This window comes from Muntiacus reevesi, chromosome 17 (genome assembly GCF_963930625.1).
Source record: "Muntiacus reevesi chromosome 17, mMunRee1.1, whole genome shotgun sequence".
Classification (NCBI taxonomy): Eukaryota; Metazoa; Chordata; class Mammalia; order Artiodactyla; family Cervidae; genus Muntiacus; species Muntiacus reevesi.
In genome coordinates, this window is record NC_089265.1 from 23,723,001 (window position 1) to 23,745,903 (window position 22,903).

The window sequence follows — 22,903 nt, forward strand, 5'->3', positions numbered from 1 at the left end:
AAGAGACCCTAGAAAGACTCATTTTAAAAAAAAGGAAGACAAATTAAAAAAGCAAGACTGAATTATAGTGTCTAGGGAAGGATGAACAGTCAAACTACAAGAAAATGCTAGGAAGTTATTATTTTAAAAATGAGGATAGTGGTGACTTTTCAGGAAAGGAGAAGTTTCTGGAATAGATGGAAAACATTTATTTCTCACTTGATTTATGAGGATGTTCACCTATATAAACACATTAAACTATTTTTAAAAAGTAAATTGGACTTCCTGGGATATAAATCTTGATTGAAGTGACACATGGGCCTGCCATTTTCTGAGCATTATTAATATTTGATCTTTCCATTCTTCATATATGCCCTTCAATATCCCCCCAATAAAACCCCTTCAGAGTCATTTTTGCTGCCTGCAACAAAAGAACACTAATTGATTCAAGTGGCTTTTGTAAGTTACCACTAGCAGTGAGGTGTATATAGGTAACTTTTTGGAGAAGTTTCACTGTGATAAGAAATGGACTGGTAGCTTGAAAGCCACTGAGGTCAAAGGAAATTTTTTTTTTAAATGATGAAAGATATTAACAGCATGTTTATATACTGCGGGGAGAACTGATGATGAGGGAGAGAGTAGAGGACAAATACTGGAGCAAATTCCTTGAGTGTGAGAAAAGGAATACAGTATATTGAATGAGGAGAGGCTTGGTCTTAGGTAGCTACACCCTGAATCACCCAGATTAACGAGACAAGGAAGTCTATATGGGCATAGATATAGGCAGACTGGTAAATTGTTGACGGAGGTTCTTTTTGGGAAGCATCTATCAACTAAGAACAAAGTTCATCATTGAGAGTGAGGAGGAAGAAGGTTACTGGAAGATTAAGAGAGGGAAGAATATAGGTATAATTGTATGGAGAGTCAGATTTGGGAAAAATAGTAGGGTGGAGCAGGCAGGCCTAAGAGTCTACTTCAGTTGTCATGAATTTTAGATGACACCAGGCATCATGATTGCATTTAACTGCTAAACTTCAGTATGGAGTAGGCAGAAAACTGATTTAACAGCGATTTGTTTTCTGCCAGATAAACCTGGCAAAGAGAAGGGGGCGAGGGTGCTGAGAAGAGGTCAAGAAACTGAGAGGCCAGGGCATTGGAAAGGTCGCCTACATGGATACTGAAATCATCAAAAATTATACAGGAGTAACGTTGGAGAGACAGAATTAAATGCGAAATTTCAGAACAAGGTCAAGCAACCTGGAGATCTTGTACTTGGCCTTCACAAGGAAGAGTTGAAGGTGACAGCATACATTTCAAATAAGCTGGTGATTCTAGTGAGGCAATAATGCCTAAACTGGTGATGAGAAATAAGTAGGACCCATCCCATTTCCAGGTCCCGTTGTATTGATATATGGCATGTAGAGGAGAAAGCAATCAATTGACAGGGCTGCAGTGGAAAGGTATATGCGTAGGGGAGAGCCAGATTTCTTAAAGCAAGGAGCTGAAAGGAACATTCAGTCCTTTAGGGCATAGAAGATTTTGTTAATAATAGACCCGACGCTCAGAAATAAGGCGACATGCTCAGGGTTACACATATACTGAGAATAGCTGAGGAAGAAATCCAATGCTTTTTCTACTACACTGAATAACAGCCTGTGGTGTTTTTTTTTTTTTTTTTTTTTTTACGGCCTGTGGTTTTTATCTGACGTAGTAGGCATATACGAGCAAAAGGAACCACAGAGCTCAGACAAAAAGAGTCAGAAAGCGCGAAGCCAAAGAATGCCGTGCAAGCGCGAGAAAGTTCGCCAGCCCCGCAAAGCCTTGTGGGTCTTGTTGTTCTCCGTCGGTCTTGCGCGGAAAAGACCGAGGGGAGGGCGCATTGCATGGCGGGAGATACAATCCTCTCAGGAAGCCCGTCCTCCCCCGGCAGCCAGGCGGCGTCTTCCGGAAGCGCGGGACGCTCGGTTTGTGGTGTCTTCGCTCTGGCCGCTGTGCGGTACTACAGTTAGAGGTTCTATTTTCCCGAGACTTTAGGATTTCAGGCTACTTGAGGCCATTTGAGGCGAAATGGCTCCGAACGAGAGAGGATCAATGGCAATGGAGGGGCCGCCGCCACCTTAGGCTGCCCTTAGGGAAGAAGCCTGAAGGGCCCTCTCAGTCCCTGGAGCCTGTGCTTTCTTTCTTTGCCGGGCCCTGGCTACCGCGAAGATGAGCTCGGCCTGGGTCACTTCTTTCGAAAAGGCGCGTCTGTGGATGTACCTGCAGGCGCTCGGCTTCGAGCCTTGTCTGGAGACCATAGCCTGTGGAAATACTGTGTCACACGCGCACTTCGGAGTGTAAGGAGGACTGGGCTGGCGGCGGGGGAGTCTGAGACTGGTTCCGTTGGCGCAGCCCGCCCTGTTGCTACCGGCGGGTTGATAAGTAGTCGGTTACTGTGGTCCGGCACTGGCTAGAAAGCCTCTGCTTCCAGCGGCAGCTGACCTGGCGGCAGGGACTGTCCGTTATGGAGCCTTGCCGGGAGCACTTTGTAGGGAGTAGAGTCTGCTGCAGGGGCGAAACTGGAGGGGCGGCTTAGGCCTGGTTTGGTCGTGAAGCTGGTTGGTCTGTGTAGACGAGGGAGAGGTGGCGATTTGGTAACGGAGAGCCAACGCCTTCCATTGTATAGAAACGCCGTTAGGACTCAAGGCGGCCTTTTTAAATTAGTTGCTCTTTAGTTTATACATTTTACTTATTGGATTAGACTGAAGGACGCCACAGTTAGCAAAAAAACAGTGGAGGGTGGTACTAAGCTGAAAAGTAAATGCTCCTTCCTACTCTGCTACAAATGTTACAGTCTCATTATAAAAAGAAACTTTGTTTATATTTCTGTGTCTTAGCAACTTTACCCAGTATTATCTTTCCCACTGAAGGCCAACGAAAATTTGGGATACATAGACTATTTCCTATTCTCAATCTTCTTGACTTTTGTAATTACGTTATTTCCATCCTTCTTGTGTCATTATTTAAATAATGTGCATAGTCCTCTATTTCTTGATGTATAAATCTTAAAAATATCTCTTGATTTCCCGCTAAGTAATTTCACAATGGAGGTGGCTTTTTCTTTATACGAAAATTAGTTCATCTACACTTACCTACCCTCTTTTGCCTTCTCCCTTTTCTTGACTTTTTCAGCTGTATTAAAATTGTTTTACTGTCAAGGTTTAGGGACTCCTAACCTCTCTGTGCCTTAGTTTCCTCATCAGTAAAATGGGTGTAGGGCTTCCCTGGTGGCTCAGTGGTAAAGAGTCTGCCTGCCAATGTAAGAGACACTGGTTGGAACCCTGGGTGGGAAAGATCCCCTGGAGAAGGAAATGGCAACCCACTCCAACCTTCTTGCCTGGAGAGTCCCATGGATGGAGGAGCCCGACAGTGCTCCAGTTGGTGGGATACAAGTGAGCACCTGCTGTCAAGGTTTAGAGCTGTAATTATAATAGTTTTGCTGGGGAACTATTTGTTTAGAAGTTACTACTTTTTATATATAGAAATGCTTCCTCTAGCCTAAAAATTGACATCCAATGGGTAGCATTTATCAAGTTATGATTATGTATTAATAAATGTTCCATTTATCTCACATGACTTGATGCCCCAAAATATGGCAGAGGAGTTTAAATCTTCTTGAGGCCTCCACTGAGAATGATTCCCATTGTCAGTGTATCCTCTCTATTCTTTTGGCAATCTTAGTGTTTTCTCTGCCCTGGTTTATACAATTGCAGTCTGCTTTCTGCCTTTGAAAATTAACTAAAATCAGTCAAGTTTTGGTTCAGTGATGATCTTTTTTTTTTTTTTAAACATTGTCATAGATTTCCACCCCCCCCCCACCTCCCCCACCATGCCTTTAGAGTCCTCTCGGTTAGTGGGAGGAATCTACTCTTTTGAAACAGACATCCCCTTTAAAATTCTTTAAGCATGAATGTGGCATCAAATTTGCTTTAAAATTTAAAAAAATTTGATTCACTTATTTGATTCTCACACACACACACACGTCACTTCAGTTCAGTCCAGTCACTCAGTCGTGTTCAATTCTTTGTGACCCCATGGACTGTAGTGTGCCAGGCTTCCCTATCCATCACCAACTCCCGGAGCTTGCTCAAACTCATGTCCATTGAGTAGGTGATGCCATCTAGCCATCTCATCCTCTTGTCGTCCCCTTCTCCTCCTGCCTTCAGTCTTTCCTAGCATCAGGGTCAGGGGCAGATCTTCTCATCAGGTGACCAGAGTATTGGAGTTTCAGCTTTAGCATCAGTCCTTTCAATGAATATTCAGGACTGATTTCCTTTAGGATTGACTGGTTTGATCTCCATACCGTCCAAGGGACTCTCAAGAGCCTTCTCCCACACCACAGTTCAAAAACATCAATTCTTTGCCACTTAGCTTTCTTTATAGTCCAACTCTCACATTCATACATGACTACTGGAAAAAGCCATAGCTTTGACTAGATGGAACTTTGTTGGCAAAGTAATGTCTTTGCTTTTTAATATGCATGTGTGTGTGTGTGTGTGTGTGTGTGTGTGCGCGCACACACACACACACACACACACACACACAGAGGCTGTGCTGTGTGTATCATGCAGCATGCAGGGATCTTAGTTTCCTGGCCAGGAATCGAACTCACACCCTGTGCAGTGGGGTGTGGAGTCTTAATCACTGGACCATCAGGGAAGTCCCAGATTCACTTATATATGTTGGTGCAAAATTTTATGTGTTCCTAGTTTCTGTGAGCATGGAATTGCATAGTCACTTTGCTTGTAAAGTTAAATGTACACTTAACATATGATCAAGTAATTCCATTGCTAGATATTTGCCCCAGAGATTTGCATTTTGGAAAAATCACGCTGGTTGCATTACAGAGAATGGATTAGAGTGGCTTTGCAGTTAGGTAGACCTAAACTACGGAAGGCAGTGGGAATGGAAAGAAAAGGTGATTCATTCACTTGTTTACTCAACAGATATTAATTGAACACAGTATTGGACCTGGGTATACAGTGGTGAACAGAACAAACATAAACTTTTACCTTATAAAATTTTAGTCTGGTGGGTGAACAAACCTTTCTTTAAAGGTTATCTTTTTAAAAATTAGAAGTGTTGAAGAGAACAGGGTACTATGGAAAAAAAAATAACAGGTTTGAGAGAGGATAAGGAGGTAGGAACTTTATTTGTATTTTTTTGAGGAATAGAAACATTCCAAGGATAAGAGTTGTTTGACAAAATGTTAAGCGTGGGAATTTTAATGTTAATATTTTTTCAACTTAAAAAGTTTATTTCAGGAAAATAGCTTTTTGTGTTCACCGAGGTACTTAGATCTATTTGTTATGTCATCTGTATTATGAGGAAAATAAAACTACTTTCTAATGTTGTTGAGATTAAATAAAATACTTCATGTTAAAGCTGCAAGTACAGTTACTAACTTCATATGACTAGTGGAGATTAGCTGAGTTACTGCTTGTAAAAGGCTTAGTTAAAATAATACCTGACTAATAAAGTCAATAAATTTTGTCTTTTATTGTCAGAAAATGTTGGTTGGTATCACATCTTCACTTATCTTAGCCATGGTTTTCTCTTCGCCTGATTAGACTTTCCTTTTCTTTTTGTAGAATGTGTTCATTGAAATAAAGTTCTACCAGTTTTCTTCTATTTGATCATTATTTTCAGAACCAAAATATAAAAACTTGCATGTGTTTCTTAATTGGTTACAAATGTATACATGAAATAGAAAAATTAATTTGTTTTGACCTCTGAACAGAATGAAAACTAATTTGTGTCAGACTCTTACACAGCCTTTTGTGATACTTAGTTTTATTAACCTTTTCTTTTTTCCTGCCTTTATTTCCTTTTAAACAATAGGAACATGTTTGACAAGCTGAACCGTGATGCCTTTCACATAGTTTCTTATTTTTTGTTTCAAACACTTGACAAGTCTCTCACCAAAGAAGTTTTCAAGTGAGTAAAAGTTATTTCATTTTATTTTTGTAAGGGACTTAAAAAAGGGATTATCACTTGGTATGGTGAGAATTTCAACTTTGGCTTTCAACTATTTAATGTATGTTAAAAAAGTTAGGTTTGGGTCTTACAGATTTAGTACTTAACCTTTATTAATCTGAGTCCTTTTTTTCAGTACTTGAATTCATGGTAGATTTCATAAGTAACATGGATTTCATTTTATACATATATAATCCCTAACTTTTTCATAGTCTTAATTATTAGAATACTTAATTGATACTAATCTAGCCATGCACTTAATTATGTTTTAATTTTTGTTGTTTATTCCTTTTGTTTACTCCTTTACTCCTTTTTTTAATAGGCAGTATTGTTTGTTTTGTCTTGTTTTTATTTCCTAAAATCTCTGTAAATCGTTATTATTGTTATTGTATTATTGTATTATTGTAAATTGTTATTATTTGTCATGATATGAAGAAGTGTGAAGTGCTATAGACAAAGATCATTCCTATTAAGTTTAGCCTATTGTCCTATACTGTTGTATATTAAATAGTATAAGAAGAGATAAAAATGAATAATCACTAACCTTGATTCCAAGTTATTTTGTAGGTGGGTTTCATCTGTTGTAAAAAATGTTCAGATTTGTTTTAATATTTATGTTGCATCATCATTCTCTTAAATAGTAAGACCATTGTTTTTATTTATGATAATTTAATAGTCTTGCCTTCAGTTAAAGTTTTGAGTAACCAAGAGAACAAGTATATTTGAAACATATTTTGGAAATCCCTATCACTATGTTATGGGCTTCCCTGGTGGTTCAGCAGTAAAGAATCTGACTGCAATGCAGGAGATGGGGCTTCAATCCCTGGGTTGAGAAGATCCCCTGGAGGAGGGCATGACAACCCACTCTAGTATTCTTGCCTGGAGAATCCATGAACAGAGGAGCCTGGCAGGCTACAGTCCAGAGGGTTATAAAGAGTCAGACACAACTGAAGCAACTTAGCAGGCATTCAGGCATCACTAAGTTATAGGGCTTCCCCTGCTCAGATAAAAATAGATTTTTGGATTTTTTCCCCCTCATTATAAACAAAATAGAGCTTATTTAAAACAATTCAGCAAATACAGAAAAAGTTAAAGAAAAATCATTCTTAAACCCAACTAGAGAATATCACTGTTGTTATTTCAGTGTTTCACTGTTGTTATTTTAATCTTTTTTCTATGCATACTTAATTTTTTTCTGTGAATACACAAGGTATGTTATGCTATAGAAATATGAAAAATATGGGGCCCTCAGCAAATAATTATGCCTCAGAATAAAAATTTAGATAAAACTGATTATCAGTGCTAAGCAATAGGCAAATTTTAAAATCCATTATTTTCTACTAAAACTGAATTTTTAATAATTTTATATCTTGTTTGTTCACAAAACAGTAGCACCTGCTGACTGTGATATGGGTTATCCCTAGGGGTCATGCTCTCTTAGGCCATTCTTCTTGTGCTTTTCATGTGTAACCATTATGTTTCTCTCTTTTGCCCCAGGCTTAACATACTAATTTATTTACACTATTTTTATGTGTTAGCCTGCTAAATTCATTGAGCATATAGTCTTCTTTAACTAATTTTCAGTAATTTTAATAGTGATTCATTCCTGTATTCATCCCTATGTATTCATTGATTATTCACACTAAACGGAGTTTAACCCTGATGTTTATAAAGAAAAAGACCTCATTTCTTACAAGTTCGTCTCTCTTTAGTTGAAATTTATGAAATGTTAACCTTCAGTTCAGTTCAGTCACTCAGCGTGTCTGACTCTTATGACCCCATGGACTGCAGCATGCCAGGCTTCCCTGTCTATCACCAACTCCTGGAGCCTGCTCAAACTCATGTCCATCGAGTTGGTGATGCCATCCAACTGTCTCATTCTCTGTCGTCCCCTTCTCCTCCTGCCCCCAGTCCCTCCCAGCATCAGGGTTTTTTCCAGTGAGTTACTTCTTTGCCTCAGGTGGCCAAAGTATTGGAGTTTCAGCTTCAGTATCAGTCCTTCCAATGAATATTCAGTACTGATTTCCTTTAGGATTGACTGGTTGGATCTCCTTGCAGTCCAAGGGACTCTCAAGAGTCTTCTCTAACACCATAGTTCAAAAGCATCTATTCTTTGGCACTCAACTTTCTTTATTGTCCAACTCTTACATCTATACATGACTACTGGAAAAACCATAGCTGAGACTGGATGGCCCTTTGTTGGTAAAGTAATGTCTCTGCTTTTTAATATGCTGTCTAGGTTGGTCATAGCTTTTCTTCCAAGGAGCAGTGTCTTTTAATTTCATGGCTGTAGTAACTATCTGCAGTGATTTTGGAGCCCAAGAAAATAAAGTCTGTCACTGTTGCCGTTGTTTTCCTATCTATTTGCCATTAAGTTATGGGACTGGATGCCATGATCTTTTGTTTTCTGAATGTTGAGTTTTAAGCCAACAATGTTAACCTTGATTTAGCAATAATGTTTCTAGTGAGTGAGTGAGTGAGTGAAAGTCACTCCTTTGTGTCTGACTCTTTGTAACCCATAGACTGTAGTCCATGTAATTCTCTAGGCAAGAATACTGAAGTGGGTGGCCATTCCCTTCTCCAGGGGATCTTCCCAATCCAGGGATCAAACCCAGGTCTCCCACATTGCAGGTGGATTCTTTACCAGCTGAGCCACCAGGGAAGCCCAAGAATACTGGAGTCAGTAGCCTATCCCTTTTTCAGTGGATCTTCCTGACCCAGGACTTGAACCAGGATCTCCTGCATTGCAGGCAGATTCTTTATCAGCTGAGCTAGGAGATAAATTTGATATTTTAAAGTTTTGCTGAGTTTGTTTTTTTGTTCATAATTCTAATTTTTATTTTTGTTTTAAAGACATTGTTGGCCTCCATTTGATCAAAAACGTGATGTTGAATTCCGAAAACTTTTCTGTGAATGGCTAAAAAAGATTTCTGTAAGTATTTTCTTTCTAAAAGATGCAAACTTTTTTTTTTTTAAAGTTCTACCAGTTTATTGCTACCAACCCATCTCCCTCCACCCTCGTGCACACATGCTCAGTCATGTAACCCCATGGACTTCAGCCCTCCAGGCTCCTCTGTCCATGGACTTTTACAGGCAAGAATATTGGAGTGGGTTGCCATTTCCTTCTCCATAAAAGATGCAAACTTTTGAGCAGTTGAAAACTGCAGTTTTTGGTCTGGCTTTATTGAGGTACATTAATTTTTTTAAAGGTGAAATCTTAATGCTTTTATGCTAACAGTATAAATAAGAAATATCAGAATAATACTTTCTGGTGGTTTTGATTGGGACTCTGTTTCTGGGAAACCAGTTTTTTGACTAAGTGCCTTGGAAATAGGTTTTTGAGTTCTTAGGAATTTATATAACAGTTTTTATTTAAAGAAATAATTTTGACTGTAGATTATTTTAGCTTGTGTCCCCAAATAGTATCAATAATTGTGACTTTAATTACTTTTTGTGACTGAATCTACCAAGAGCTTAGAAAGATTCAAAAATTTAACTTGTGGTTCAAATGGAATAATTCTGATAAATCCTGTTGTGCTTCAAAAACAGTATGATGTAAATATAAAGGTTATCGTTGATAATGTCTTTAAATTGTCTTATTTCCTTTTATCATAGGCCGAATGTGGAAGTAGCTTTCCTCAAGTTGTTGGTTCACTATTTCTATTTCCCGTTGGTCCTAAGTTTATTCATATAATGTATCACTTTGCAAGATTTGTTGCAGTAAAATATATAAAAACCCATTCTAAAAGTAAGTTAAGCTTATGGTAAGATTTTTTTTTTCACTTTGATTCTTGGTTTTTATTATTTCTTATAATTTGTAAATCATCAAGAGAGTTTAATAAAATAAGGGAAGATAAAGATATTACTTTATCTCAAAAGGCAAATAGTTAATATTTTATTGGAACTGCAGTTTGAAATCCCGTCATAATGAACATAAGTAGCAATGTGGATTATTATGTTCTAATACAGGGTTGGGGAACATTTTCTATGTGAGATCTGACAGTGAATATTTTACACTTTGTGGACCACATAAGAGTCTCTGTCACATACACCTCTCTGAATTAAAAAAAAATTTTTTTGTAATACAACCCTTTAAAAATGTAGAAAGCAGGCCTAGTTTTCTGACCTCACAAAAATGGGCCACGTTAGGCCTACCGGTTATAGTTTGCCTATAATACATTGTATTAAATGCTGTATTGAATTTGTTAGAGATTTAGTTTGGCTACTGGCAATGTGTTGGAATATTTTGGTTTGAAATTGTGTTTTAAAGGGATTTTATCTATTTACTAAATCTTAGAAACAAAATACTGGATTTTTACGCTAAGACTTAATGCCATTTGTAGCTTATTAAATAAGGTGCTCTGTTTAATTGAGTTATGCTCTTAAAACATGGGAGGAAAAAGATGAAAACGTTGGTACAGTACAATCCCATCTTCCAGTTTCTAGAGATAACCACTGCTGACATTTTGATTTCTTTTAGGTGTTTGTTGTTGTTGTTTGTTTTTTTAGTGTCATATTGTACATTTTAATTATTTTGAGTAAGTAATACATTCTCATGATTCAAAATTCAGAAAGTGAAAAGTGTCTTGCACCTCTGACTGTCTAGTGATATCTGTAGAGGTGCTATCTATAATCTAGGTTATCTGGATACCCTTTTCAGAAGCAGCCATTGGAATCAGTAATTCTGGCAAATATGTATATATTCTTTTTAAACCCTAAATGGTGATGGTTTTCATTCTTATGTTTTTTATGTAACAGTGTATATTGGAGATCATCACATATCAGTTCATAGATCTTATTCTTTTTCTCTCTTTGGAACTGGGTATTTGTGTCATAGAGTATTTAATCACACATTTGTTTTGACAGAAATTTGGCTTTTTTTCCCCCCTAATATTTTGCTATAAAAACAACTGTACAATGACAAACTTTATACATATATCATTTGTGTGTGTTCAAAGTACATATTGTGTTTGTGCGTATATATATTTGTGTATATACATATATGTACAGTACATTTTTTCTAGTTTATCTTCCCTGCATGGTTTTTTAAAACATGTACATGTGATCTCATTTTATAAGTATTTGCATATTTTAAATTTAATGTGCATGAGCACTTTACCAGTTTTTCTATTAGATGATTCTTTTTAGTTACATGTAACCCAAACTATTTTATATGAATCATGTGTATTTGGATTTGGCAAGAGTTTATTGTACATAAAACTTTTAGGCATGGGTTATCTGATTTCTTTTTTAAAGCAGTTTCATTGATCATATTCAGTTTATGGATGACTTCTATATCCAATAAGCTCATCTCCTGTTAAATATTTAGAATTTTTGATTATTTTTTGTGGGTGATCTAGCACATGGATTTGTCATGTTAAGTATGGTGTGAGGCCATTGTTTTCCAGCATACTTATCTTTATTGTATTAACCATCTTAAAGTAGGATTTATTACATTTTATTGCATGTGAAAACCCTAACTCTAAAATGTTTGGATGAATTTTTCTCAGGGTCTGCTTTGATCATTAGTAACATAGCCAAGAATTACTTGAGAAATGGAGGTTGGTTTTATTTGGTTGTCTTGTCCTGTTGGTCTTACTAGGAAGAAAAGTAGGCTGATGGCAGCAATGAAGGTGATGTGATCTCATCTCATCCCTTCTAATTTTCTTCCTTTGTTGTTAAAAGGTGTGTTAAGAAGTTGCTTATGTGTAACAGCATATTTTTTCATGGATGTTTTGTGCTGTGATAATAAGAATTATTTTGGGCAGATGGATTCTAAAAATTTTTAGTTATGTAAAATAACTCAACTTCAGATAATCCTTTTTTGTATATGTTCAGTCATTTAGTTATGTCACACTCTTTGCGATCCCATGGATCATAGTCTGCCAGGCTCTTTCTGTCCATGGAATTTTTCAGGCAAAAATACTGGAGTGGGTTGCCATTTCCTACACCAGGTGATCTTCCTGACCCAGGGATCAAACTATTCTCTCTTATATCTTGTGCATTGGCAGGCAGATTCTTTACCCACTGTACCATCTGGGAAGTCCCCAATCCTTTTTTAGTTGCCTTCTTTAAAAAACAGGTCATCCTTGCTTTTATTGAAATGAGTTGTATCTTTGTGTGTATTGTCATACCAGCTGTTAAGGAGTTGTTAGTTAAGTGAGGTTGTTAATTTCTCAACAGTCTCACATTTTTTATATTTATTAGCTTGTAAGTCTAAGTTTGGGCTTTCCTTGTGGCTCAGATGGTAAAAAATCTGCCTGTAATGTTGGAGACTTGGGTTCGATCCCTGGGTTGGGGAGATCCCCTGGAGGAAGGCACGGCAGCCAACTTGAGTATTCTTGCATGGAGAATCGCCATGGACAGAGGAGCCTGGTGGGCTACAGTCCATGGGTTGCAGAGTCAGACATGGCTGAGCAACTAAGCACAGCACAGCACAAGTCTAAGTTTTCTGTATTTTATCTTCCATGTAGATTCTTCTATACGTTTTACAGAGACTTTTAATGTGAAACCACAAGATTTGCACGTATGCCTTGCCAGATGCCTTGTAGCACGTAATAGATTTTTACAAGTTTTGCAAAGAGAAGATTTTGTTACCCGAAAATATCAAGAAAATGCACAGTAAGTAATACTTTGATAGTTAGAAAATGAAAATTCCTTTCTTTTTGAACAAATGTCATCAGTATCCCTTCGGTGGCAGTAATTCATGAATACCTTAAAACCTCTTGGCAACTATCTTTTATCTTTCCATTTTAAAGCCTGATCACTTCTGAATAAAGTACTTTAGGCATGCTGTAAATGAAAGTTTAGAGAAAAGGACGGTATCATTTTTGTTCAAAAATTCAGTTTCTTCAGGTGTTTTTTTCTTTTAAACGTGGAAATAAAATTTTAAGCTGTAATTATAGTGCTCATTCTAATTTGTATCCTTTTTTCTCTTGATATTTTATTCTGTAAATTTTTCCATATTGCTTTAATGTATTACTTTTAATGTCTGCTTAGCATCTGTTGAGAAGGTATGCTGGTTTCTTTAGCCATTTTATATTGTCTTATATTTATTTATGTTCATTTATTCAGCACATTTTTTTTATTTGTACCTCTGTGTGCCAGATATTGGTTATACACTGGTTCTACAGCATTAAACAAAGAGGCAAGGTTCTTACTCCCAAGACACAGATTATGTCAGATTTTTAATAATTGTAAACAACTGTAGTAAGATAGCTTTTTAAATGCTGTCTTATCTATTATGAAAGCTAAAAAATCCTTTTAAATCTCCTTAAAACTGCAGTGTTGCCTGCCTTAAGTAACATTTAAATTTATCCCCTAAGAATATGATAAGAGAGCAGAGTAGTCTGACCTCCAGCATTTTTACCTGAAGTCAGAGTTTATAAACCAAGAAGTTCTGGTTTATCTCAATAGTCCTGCCTATATGTTAAATCACTCTTGTAATTCTTAAAGGGAGTCTAGAGCCCCTTTAAGACTAGTTACTAGTATATTTGGAAGAGTAGCCCTTAGAAGCCTTGAGTAAAGATATGAAATGGGGGGAAATATCAAAGTGGGCTACACTGTTGTAGTAGAATTGTAGCTGTCATTTTGATTGTTTTGTTGCAGATTGTCAGTTAAACAGGTACGAAATTTGAGATCGGAATGTATGGGACTGCAAAACCAAATAAACAAGTAAGTGACTTCTAGAACTGAAAGTTGCCTGAAGTATTAGTTTAACCTCCTGCATGTTATAGGTTAAAAAAAAAAATGAGATTAGTTAAAATAACATTTCAATACCTAGTTGATAATAAGACAAAAACATAGATTCCTAGTCCAGTTCTTCTAATAAATTATGGTAGCTTTGAGGTTGAGTTTTATTTTTGCTTTCAATAGGAATGGTGGTTAGTGGCTGGGTTTGCAGATTAATTAGCTCTTTGGATGGTAAGTTACCATTATTTTTTAATTGACTAATGAGATTATTTAATTTTTAACTAGAATGGAACCCTGTGATGACCAAAGTAATATACAAGAGAAAATTCAAAAGGTGAGACAACTTTTGAAGGGAGAAATTTAATCTTGCTTTTGTGATATGCAGTGTTTACTTACTTAATTGAACTCATGTATGTATCTTTTTGTAACATTGTTATACTTTTTTTTAACTCATAAGTTGTATGGACATAAAAGTATCAGGTGCCTTTCAGACACTTGAATATAATGGAAAAAATTAGCTTATAATCAATCAGACTAAATGTATAAACACAGTTTTAAATTTGGTTAATTTAAAATCTTCACTCTAGCAAGGAAGGTTCAGTTTGATTGTAACTTAATCAGTAATATTTATCTAAGCAAAAAATACTTGATTTGAAGGAGGATAGTGGTAAGTTTGGAAGAAAAATGAGAAGTCACATTGAGACTGGCATGAAGAATCTGGTAGATATAGATGATCTGAGACTTTCAGAGGTTGGCTTTAACAAATGTGCAGTAGGAGTGTTTTCTTAGATCTTTGTATTTGGATGAAATCTCTCCCAAGCTCTTTGTTATTCTGTGGTCACCAAGCTGCTTTGGAGTATTGATTTGACTTTTTAGGCAGTTTGTCATTGGAAAAGGTGAGTGCCCTCCTCGGGGTCATGAATCTGGCCCTATCACTTCATGGCAAATAGGAGGGGGAAAAGTGGAAGCAGTGTCAGATTTTATTTTCTTGGGCTCCAAAATCACTGCAGATGGTGACTGCAGCCATGAAATTAAAAGACACTTGCTCCTTGGAAGAAAAGCTATGATAAACCTAGACAGTATATTAAAAAGCAGAGACATTACTTTGCCAACACAGGTTTGGATAGTCAAAGCTGTGGTTTTTCCAGTAGTCTTGTATGGATGTGAGAGTTGGAGCATAAAGAAGGCTGAGCGCTGAAGAATTGATGCTTTTGAACTGTGATGTTGGAGAAGACTCTTGAGAGTCCCTTGGACTACAAGGAGATCAAGTTAGTCAATCCTAAGGGAAATCAACTCTGAATATTCACTGGAAGGACTGAAGCTGAAACTCCAGTAATTTGACCCCATAGTGCAAAGAGCTGACTCATTGGAAAAGACTCTGATGCTGGGAAAGATTGATGGCAAAGGAGACTGGGGTGGCATCTCTGACTCAATGGACATGAATCCGAGGAAACTCCAGGTGATAGTGAAGGACAGGGAAGCCTGGTGTGCTGCAGTCCATGGAATTGCAGAGTCAGACACAACTTAGTGACTAAACAACAACAGGAAATAATTATTCATTAATTCAGTGACTATTTATTGATCACTTGCTAGACATTCTTCTAGATATTATGGGCTAGAGCATTGAAGAAAACAGGCAGAGTCACTTCCTTTATGGAGCTTCTAGTTCATTGAATATGAATATTCCTGTTGTTGAACGTAGTATCTTTGATTGTAAGCTTAATAGGTTTGGTTGGTATGAAATCCATTAAGAGTTTTCATAGCAAAAAAATTTATATATTTATTTGTCTTAGTTGTGGAATGTAAAATCTTTAGTTGTGGCTTATGATATCTAGCTCCCTGACCAGGGATTGAACCTGGGGTCTTGTATTGGGAGTGCAGAGTCTTAAATTCACAGCTATCTCTCTTGAGTTTAGGTAATATTTAGTTTCCCTGAGTCAACTTTGAGCCATTGACAAGATAAAATTTCTAGACTTGAAAAATCTGAGACCCAGATCCTGGATCTTTGTACATTCACCAAGGAAATGCCATCCTGTGAGATCTCTAGTTGGCCAGCCAATGAGACTTCCTTTGTGGAACAACTTTTCTTTGTGCTGTGAGAAGACACAGACACTAACACAAATATAATTATTATATTTTCCCTCCTCCTCTCTACTTTTGTAAATTCTTTTGAGGCATAATAACATACATGCAAAAACGTGCAAAAATCGTTGTATGTAGCTTGACAAAATTTTGCAGAGCGAAACACATCCATGTAACCAGCATTTAACTTAAGGAATAGAATGTTACCATCATCCCAGGATCATTGAACCCTCTGGCTGTTTCCTTCCAAGAATAAACGGCTGTCCTCACTTCTTACACTAAAGATTAGTTTTGCCTGTTTGACCCATAAATGGGCGTGTATAAAATACATTCTTTTGTATTCAGCTTCTTTCACTTAATGCTGTTTTATCCATGCTGTTGTATGTGTTCATTCTTTTTGCTGTCTAATTTTCTATTTTATGAGTATAGCAAAATATTCTCTTTACTCGAGGTAATTCTTTGAATTTATTACAGTTTTTGACTACTACAAATGAGTGCTATGAACATTCTTATAATTAATTTAATAAGCATAGGTTAATACATAGTTTTTGACATTTTAACTCTTTGAAACTTGAATGACTCTTAAAAGTTGATATATAGTGTTTTCTTTTTTCTCCTGAAAATCTTTGATTCTTCTTGAAAAATCTCCTTTAGATTGATGGCATATCAGAATACAGGAAATGCTAATTGCATCTTGATAATGTAAGGTTTCTTAGGTATGTTTTCCAAATCATAATGGTCTAGATTCTCCTTAGAAATTCTTTAAAGTGACGTTGAAAGTAGTATCAGTGCTTTTGGACTGTTAAAATAGTTAATTTTGTTATCAGAAGCCATTCCAGAAATATTTCATTTGTTCCTGGGAAAAAACATATATTTGTGTTTTACATTTCTTTAATGTATGTATAGACTGATTATATGTAGACTTTAATATTTGTTTGTCTCTGTTTTCAAAGGTTCGGTCTTTGTGGACTACAGTGAATGAAACACTTAGGTTTTTGGAAAAAGAGAGAGAAATTGTTAGTTCAGTCCTTAGTCTTGATAACAATTATACTTTAGATGGAACTAACATTGCTATCAATATTCCAAGCCTCTTACTTGATAAAATTGAGAAACAAGTGTGTCAGGTAAGCATTTGATAATTAAGGAAGCTTTTGAGAAAACTCCTTTCACTTAATTATTTTATGTATTGTATATTGTTTTTCTTCCAGTCTTTTTCTGTCTTCAGAATTTACTTTTGTGCGTATATCTGGTGAATCTTTCATAACGAGGGGTACTGTTAAGGGTGTGTATATTTATATCTATCAACTTTTATTAATTGTCCATACCTTTTATGGTACTTGGAGAAGGAGATGGCAACCCACTCCATTATTCTTGCCTGGAGAATCCCATGGACGGAGGAGCCTGGTGGGCTAGAGTCCACGGGGTCGCAATGAGTCGGATACGACTGAGCGACTTCACTTTCACTTTATGGTACTACATTGTACAGTGTAGAGAGTAGGAGGTACTTAATAGGAAGATGATATGGTACCTAATTCTTTATAAATTCTCAAAGAGAGCAATAATGATCTCTGATAGCTAAATTTCTTTTTATTTATTTTGTTAAAAATTTCTTTTTTTTTTATTCACTAGTTTGTTAAAATTTTTTTTTTCATTATTAGTTGGAGGCTAATTATTTTACAATATTGTAGTGGTTTTTGTCATACATTGACATGAATCAGCCATGGATTTACATGTATTCCCCATCCCGATCCCCCCTCCCACCTCCCTCTCTACCCAATCCCTCTGGGTCTTCCCAGTGCACCAGGCCCAAGCACTTGTCTCATGCACCCAACCTGGGCTGGTGATCTGTTTCACCATAGATAATATACATGTTTCGATGCTATTATCTCGAAACATCCCACCCTCACCTTCTCCCACAGAGTCCAAAAGTCTGTTCTGTACATCTGTGTCTCTTTTTCTGTTTTGCATATAGGATTATCATTACCATCTTTCTAAATTCCATATATATGTAAAGACCATATGTAATGGTCTTTATCTTTCTGGCTTACTTCACTCTGTATAATGGGCTCCAGTTTCATCCATCTCATTAGAACTGATTCAAATGATTTCTTTAAAAATTTCTTTTTAAAAACTCTCCATTTTCTTATTTTCCTTTGATCTTGATTCTGTTATTTTAAAGTCTTTTCTTTAGTTTTTGTGACCTCATTGTCGGTGCCCTCCTGTGGTGTTTCAGACTACTGTTTCCATTTTTCCAGTGGTTTCTTTTTCTCTGACTTTTAAGTGAATGTGTTCCCTATTATTCCTTTAATGCTCTCATTTCTTCCTCATGTTATAAATTCATCTGTAAATTCTTACCCAGTTCCATGGTCTCATCAGCCTCCTGTACAATAATATTACCAAATGGTTATTTCCAGTCCTTCCCCTTCAATGCAAACTGTATCAAATTTTTCCACTTGCTTATAGGACATTTACATCTGAATCACTACTTTTTTTTTCTTAGTAAATTAAAATTTATTAAGCATTGACTTTATTGTCATGTAGGGGATGGGGATATAAGGGCTTCCCAGGTGACTCAGTGGTAAAGAACCCTCCTGCCAATGCAGACAACTTGGGTTCGATCCCTGAATTGGAAAGATCCCCTGGAAAAGGAAATGGCAACCCACTCCAATATTCTTGCCTGGGAAATCCCCTTGACAGAGGAGCCTGGCAGGCTACAGTCCATGGGGTTGCAAAGAGTCGGACATAACTTAGCGATTAAACAACACAACAAGGGGATATAAAGATAAAATATTGTGACCCTGAAGAACTTTAACGGGTAACATGTCAGGCACTTCAAATTCAGAGTACATAAAAAATTAGGATCTGTAAACACAGATTCCTATAGGGGCTAGGCAGGTAATATATAAATTAAGTACAAAATTATGTGTAACAATAGGGATAAAGTTAAAAATGTTGTTGTAGTTGCTAAGTCATGTCTGGCTCTTTTGCAACCCCATGGACTGTAACCCACCAGGCTACTCTGTCCATGGGGTTCTCCAGGCAATTATACCAGAGTGGGTTGCCATTTCCTTCTCCAGGGGATCTTCCCAACCCAGGGATCAAACCCGTGTCTCTTGCATTGGCAAGCGGATTCTTAACCACTGCGCCACCAGGGAAGCACCAAGAAATGATGAAGTCTTTTTTAGAAATATTGGTAACTAATTCAAATGATTTTAGAACTTTGAAACTGTGCAGGCCAAATAAAAATGTCCAAGTTTGGAATCAGTCTTTAGGGGCCCTTCAATTTTGCAACTTTTGTTAAAACATGAATTTATTATCTTTATCTAAGCCTTATCTTTCTCCTCAGTCTTTATTTTACTTTCCATTTCTTTGCATTTCTTTTATTCTAATTTTCAACTTTTTTTGCATGATATAAAAATGTAGCACAGTGTGTTAATTCTTCCACAGTAGTTTTCTTTGGATCAGAAGTATTTACATAATTTCATTTTTGTATAGCTTTTTTTTCACTCTTGTAGCTTTTTTATATATTAGTGAAAGACATAAATATGTTCTTATAGCATTTTATTATTTTAAGAATCTATAATTCACCACTTTTTTTCCTTTCTGAATCCTTAGTTGCACATAGGAAATATTTATGAGGCTGGAAAATTGAACATCTTAACAGTTTTTTGGTTATTAAATGAAGTCTTGAAAGTAATGAAATTTGAATGTTGTCAGACTGACCAAGCAAGACTGACAGTAGACCTTCACTTCCTTGAAAAAGAGACCAGATTTCAGAGAGAAAGACTGTCAGATCTGAAGCATATGAGGTACACTAAAAAGATCTGTTACTTCACTTGGGGAAGAGTAGGGTGGTTTTGATAGTTTCTCAGCACAACTCTAGTTAACACCTCTGTAGCTTTGGCAAACAAATGTGAAAATTTTACTGGTATTCAGAAACCATATCATCAACTCCTAGAGAGACACATGAAGTAGAAAGGAAAATTAATGTAGTTTTCTTTTGTCTGGTGTATGTTACTTGCCCTGAATGATAATTCTTAATGAAATAATTTAAGCTTTTCTCTAGCTTTGTTTTGTGGTGGTGGTGGTGTGGTACTTAGTCACTAAGTTGTGTCCGACTCTTTTGCCATCCCATGGACTGTAGCCCGCCAGGCTCCTCTGTCCTTGGGATTTCCCAGACAAGATTAGTGGAGCAGGTTGCCATTTTTTACTCCCCGGGATCATCCCAACCCAGGGATCGAACCTGTATCTCTTGCGCCTCTTGCATTATTAGGTGGATTCTTTATCACTGTGTCACCTGTAATGCCCCATTGTATTCTTTTTTATTTTTGTTCATTTTTTTTGATTTTTAAAATTGGCTCTTAAATTTTTTAAATTGAGGTTTTTAAAGAAGAATTTAAGGTTCACAGCAAAACTGAGGAGAAGTTACAGAGGTTTCCCAGATAAACCACAAATTCTTATTTCATTACTTTTTCGTAGTCCTTCTTTTTATATATTTATGTTTTGAATGAAGTTATTTTTTATTCCGTCATAGGTATAAAATAACAGAAGATCTCAAAACTATAAGACATTCTATTGTTGAAAAACAAGAAGAATGGCATAAAAAGTGGAAAGAGTTTCTTGGCCTGTCTCCTTTCAGTATAATTAAGAGTTCTACTCCAGTAAGTAATATTGACTTGCCTTTTGGAGAATAGTTTAATCTCTTGTAATCTCTTGATTTATCATGTAACAAGTGACTTTGAAATGCTGTATGTGTGTATGCTTGTCATCTCTGCATCTGAGCCTAAATTTCAAATATTTTGGTTTCTCTGATTTTTCTAAATACATATTAGAATGTTCATCAAGGTGTTGTTATGATATGGTTAATATTTTTAGATTCAATGGATTGTGTTAAAAAGAAAATGAGACATTTCTCTTTATGTTAGGTTCTGTTACATTTGAGGCATAGTTGGAGGACAAAGTAGTCTTCTTATTCCTAATATGGTATTCTTTAGTTTAAAACAGTTATAGTATAATTTGTATGTTTGGTAATTCTATCTTTATTATGGAAAAAAAATCATCCTTTCATAGGTTAATTTAGTACTGTTATTGTGGTACTGAGTAAAGTGTGTATATTTCAAAATAACAAATTCTTTGTTTTGAGGCTGTGGATCTTTTACCGCCTATGTCTCCACTTTCATTTGACCCTGCCTCAGAAGAAGCATATGCGAGGAGCATTCTTTTACAATATCCTGCTTCACTTCCAGGTTGGTTTTTTACTTTTTTTCTCTTTTAAACTTGCCTCTCATTAATATTTCTCACTATAATAATAGTTCTTACATATTCTTTCATGTTTTTTTCCCAGTTTTATTTTGTGATGAAATGCATATAGCATTTCGGTCATTGCAAAGTGTCCAACTCAGTGGCATTTAGTAAATTTGCAAAGGTGTGCAACCATTACCACTAGTAAATTCTGAGGATTTTTATTACCTCAAAAGAAAACTTGGTACCTATTGTGTGATCACTCCTCATTTTCCCCTCTCCCAGGCCCTGACAATGACTAAATACTTCCAGTCTCTGTGAATTTGCCTATTCTGGATATTTCATGTAAAGAACATCATATAATAGGAGGCTTATTGTGTCTCCTTTCTTTACTTGTACAGTTTTTACTTTGCACAATGTTTTCAAGGTTCATCCAAGTTGTAGCATTTATCTATACTTCATTACTGTGTGTGAATACATTCTTTTGTATGATTTAATTGTATTTTGTTTATCCATTTGTCTTTTGATGGACATTTGTATTGTTTCCACCATTTGGCTACTATGAGTAATGCTGCTATTAATAGTCGTTTATAAGTTTTTGTGTAGAAGCCCACAGTTTTTTAACATGAAAGAATAGTTCAGTAATTACTTGAATACCTAACCATTGCCTGTTTCTGCAGTTGAGATTTTTGCTTTAAATATGTATTTTTCTTTGCTAAACCATTTGAAATGTTAACACTTGACTCTTAAGTGTTTTAGCATGCACTCCCATGAAAATAAGGACTTTTTCCTGTTTAATTACCATTAATTTTGTACTTCAAATTAATAATAGTTCTATAATATATCATCCAGTTTCCTCAAATATCATACCATTGTCACACCTCAAAGTTAATTTCTCTGCAATATCTAATAGCCATTTCATACTTAGTCTCCCCGGTTGTCTGCTGCTTGTGTACAAGAAATTGTTACTGGGTTCAGTAAATGTAAGATAGATAGGTAGAGGAATAAGTGTATTAAAAAACGTTGAAATATGTAGCCAGTGAGGAGTAGGTCACAGGGGAGTTCTGGCAGCTATTCGATCATGGCAGCAATCAGCACAGGACTTAGGAAGAAAAGGATAACCACAACTAGCATAGGTGATTTGTTTGAGAGTCAGGTGTATGTGAGGAGGACACTAATTGGGAAATATCATAGACCAGAGAGCATGGGTCAAGGATAGGAGCCAGCAGAAGTGTAGACAGAAAAGACTTCATAGTTTGATGAATAAAGACTTTCAGATTCAGAGCATTATTCATGATGACAGAATTACTTTGATAGTTCTTGACATATTTGGTTGGCATTATGTTCTCACTTCAGCTTGGAAAGGGCCTTTTTACTCTCGGCATACTTAGTTTGAGTGAAAGTTGCACAGTTGTGTCCAACTTTTTGCAACCCCATGAACTACAGCATGCCAGGCTTCTGTATCCATCACCAACTCCCAGAGCCTGCTCAAATTCATGTCCATTGAGTCTGATGTCATCCAACCATCTCATCCTTCCTCGTCTCCTTTTCCTCCTGCCTTCAATCTTTCCCAGCATCAGGGTCTTTTACAGTGCGTCAGATGGCCAAAGTATTGGAGCTTCAGCTTCAGCATCAGTCCTTCCAATGAGTATTCAGGACTGATTTCCTTTAGGATTGATGGTTTAATCTCCTACAGTCCAAGGGACGCTCAAGAGTCCTCTCCAGCACCACAGTTCAAAATAATCAATTCTTCGGCACTCAGCTTTCTTTATGGTCCAGCTCTCACATCCATACTTGACTACTGGAAAAACCATAGCTTTGACTAGACAGACCTTTGTTGGCAAAGTAATGTCTCTGCTTTTTAATATGCTGTCTAGGAGGGTCATAGCTTTTC

At 36.4% G+C, this 22,903-nt stretch overlaps 1 protein-coding gene across 1 annotated transcript in view; it reads left to right on the forward strand.

The window, feature by feature from the left end:
• Positions 1–1,902: 1,902 nt before the first annotated feature.
• Positions 1,903–22,903, forward strand: part of HAUS6 (HAUS augmin like complex subunit 6) — a 42,165-nt gene continuing 21,164 nt past the window's right edge. Inside the window, exons 1-11 of the mRNA XM_065908446.1 lie at positions 1,903–2,315; positions 5,860–5,955; positions 8,848–8,926; positions 9,610–9,742; positions 12,468–12,615; positions 13,603–13,668; positions 13,972–14,020; positions 16,722–16,892; positions 19,384–19,577; positions 20,303–20,429; positions 20,912–21,014. Coding sequence (XP_065764518.1) covers positions 2,188–2,315; positions 5,860–5,955; positions 8,848–8,926; positions 9,610–9,742; positions 12,468–12,615; positions 13,603–13,668; positions 13,972–14,020; positions 16,722–16,892; positions 19,384–19,577; positions 20,303–20,429; positions 20,912–21,014 — 1,294 coding nt within the window. The 5' untranslated portion in view covers positions 1,903–2,187. The remainder of the gene's footprint in view (positions 2,316–5,859; positions 5,956–8,847; positions 8,927–9,609; positions 9,743–12,467; positions 12,616–13,602; positions 13,669–13,971; positions 14,021–16,721; positions 16,893–19,383; positions 19,578–20,302; positions 20,430–20,911; positions 21,015–22,903) is intronic.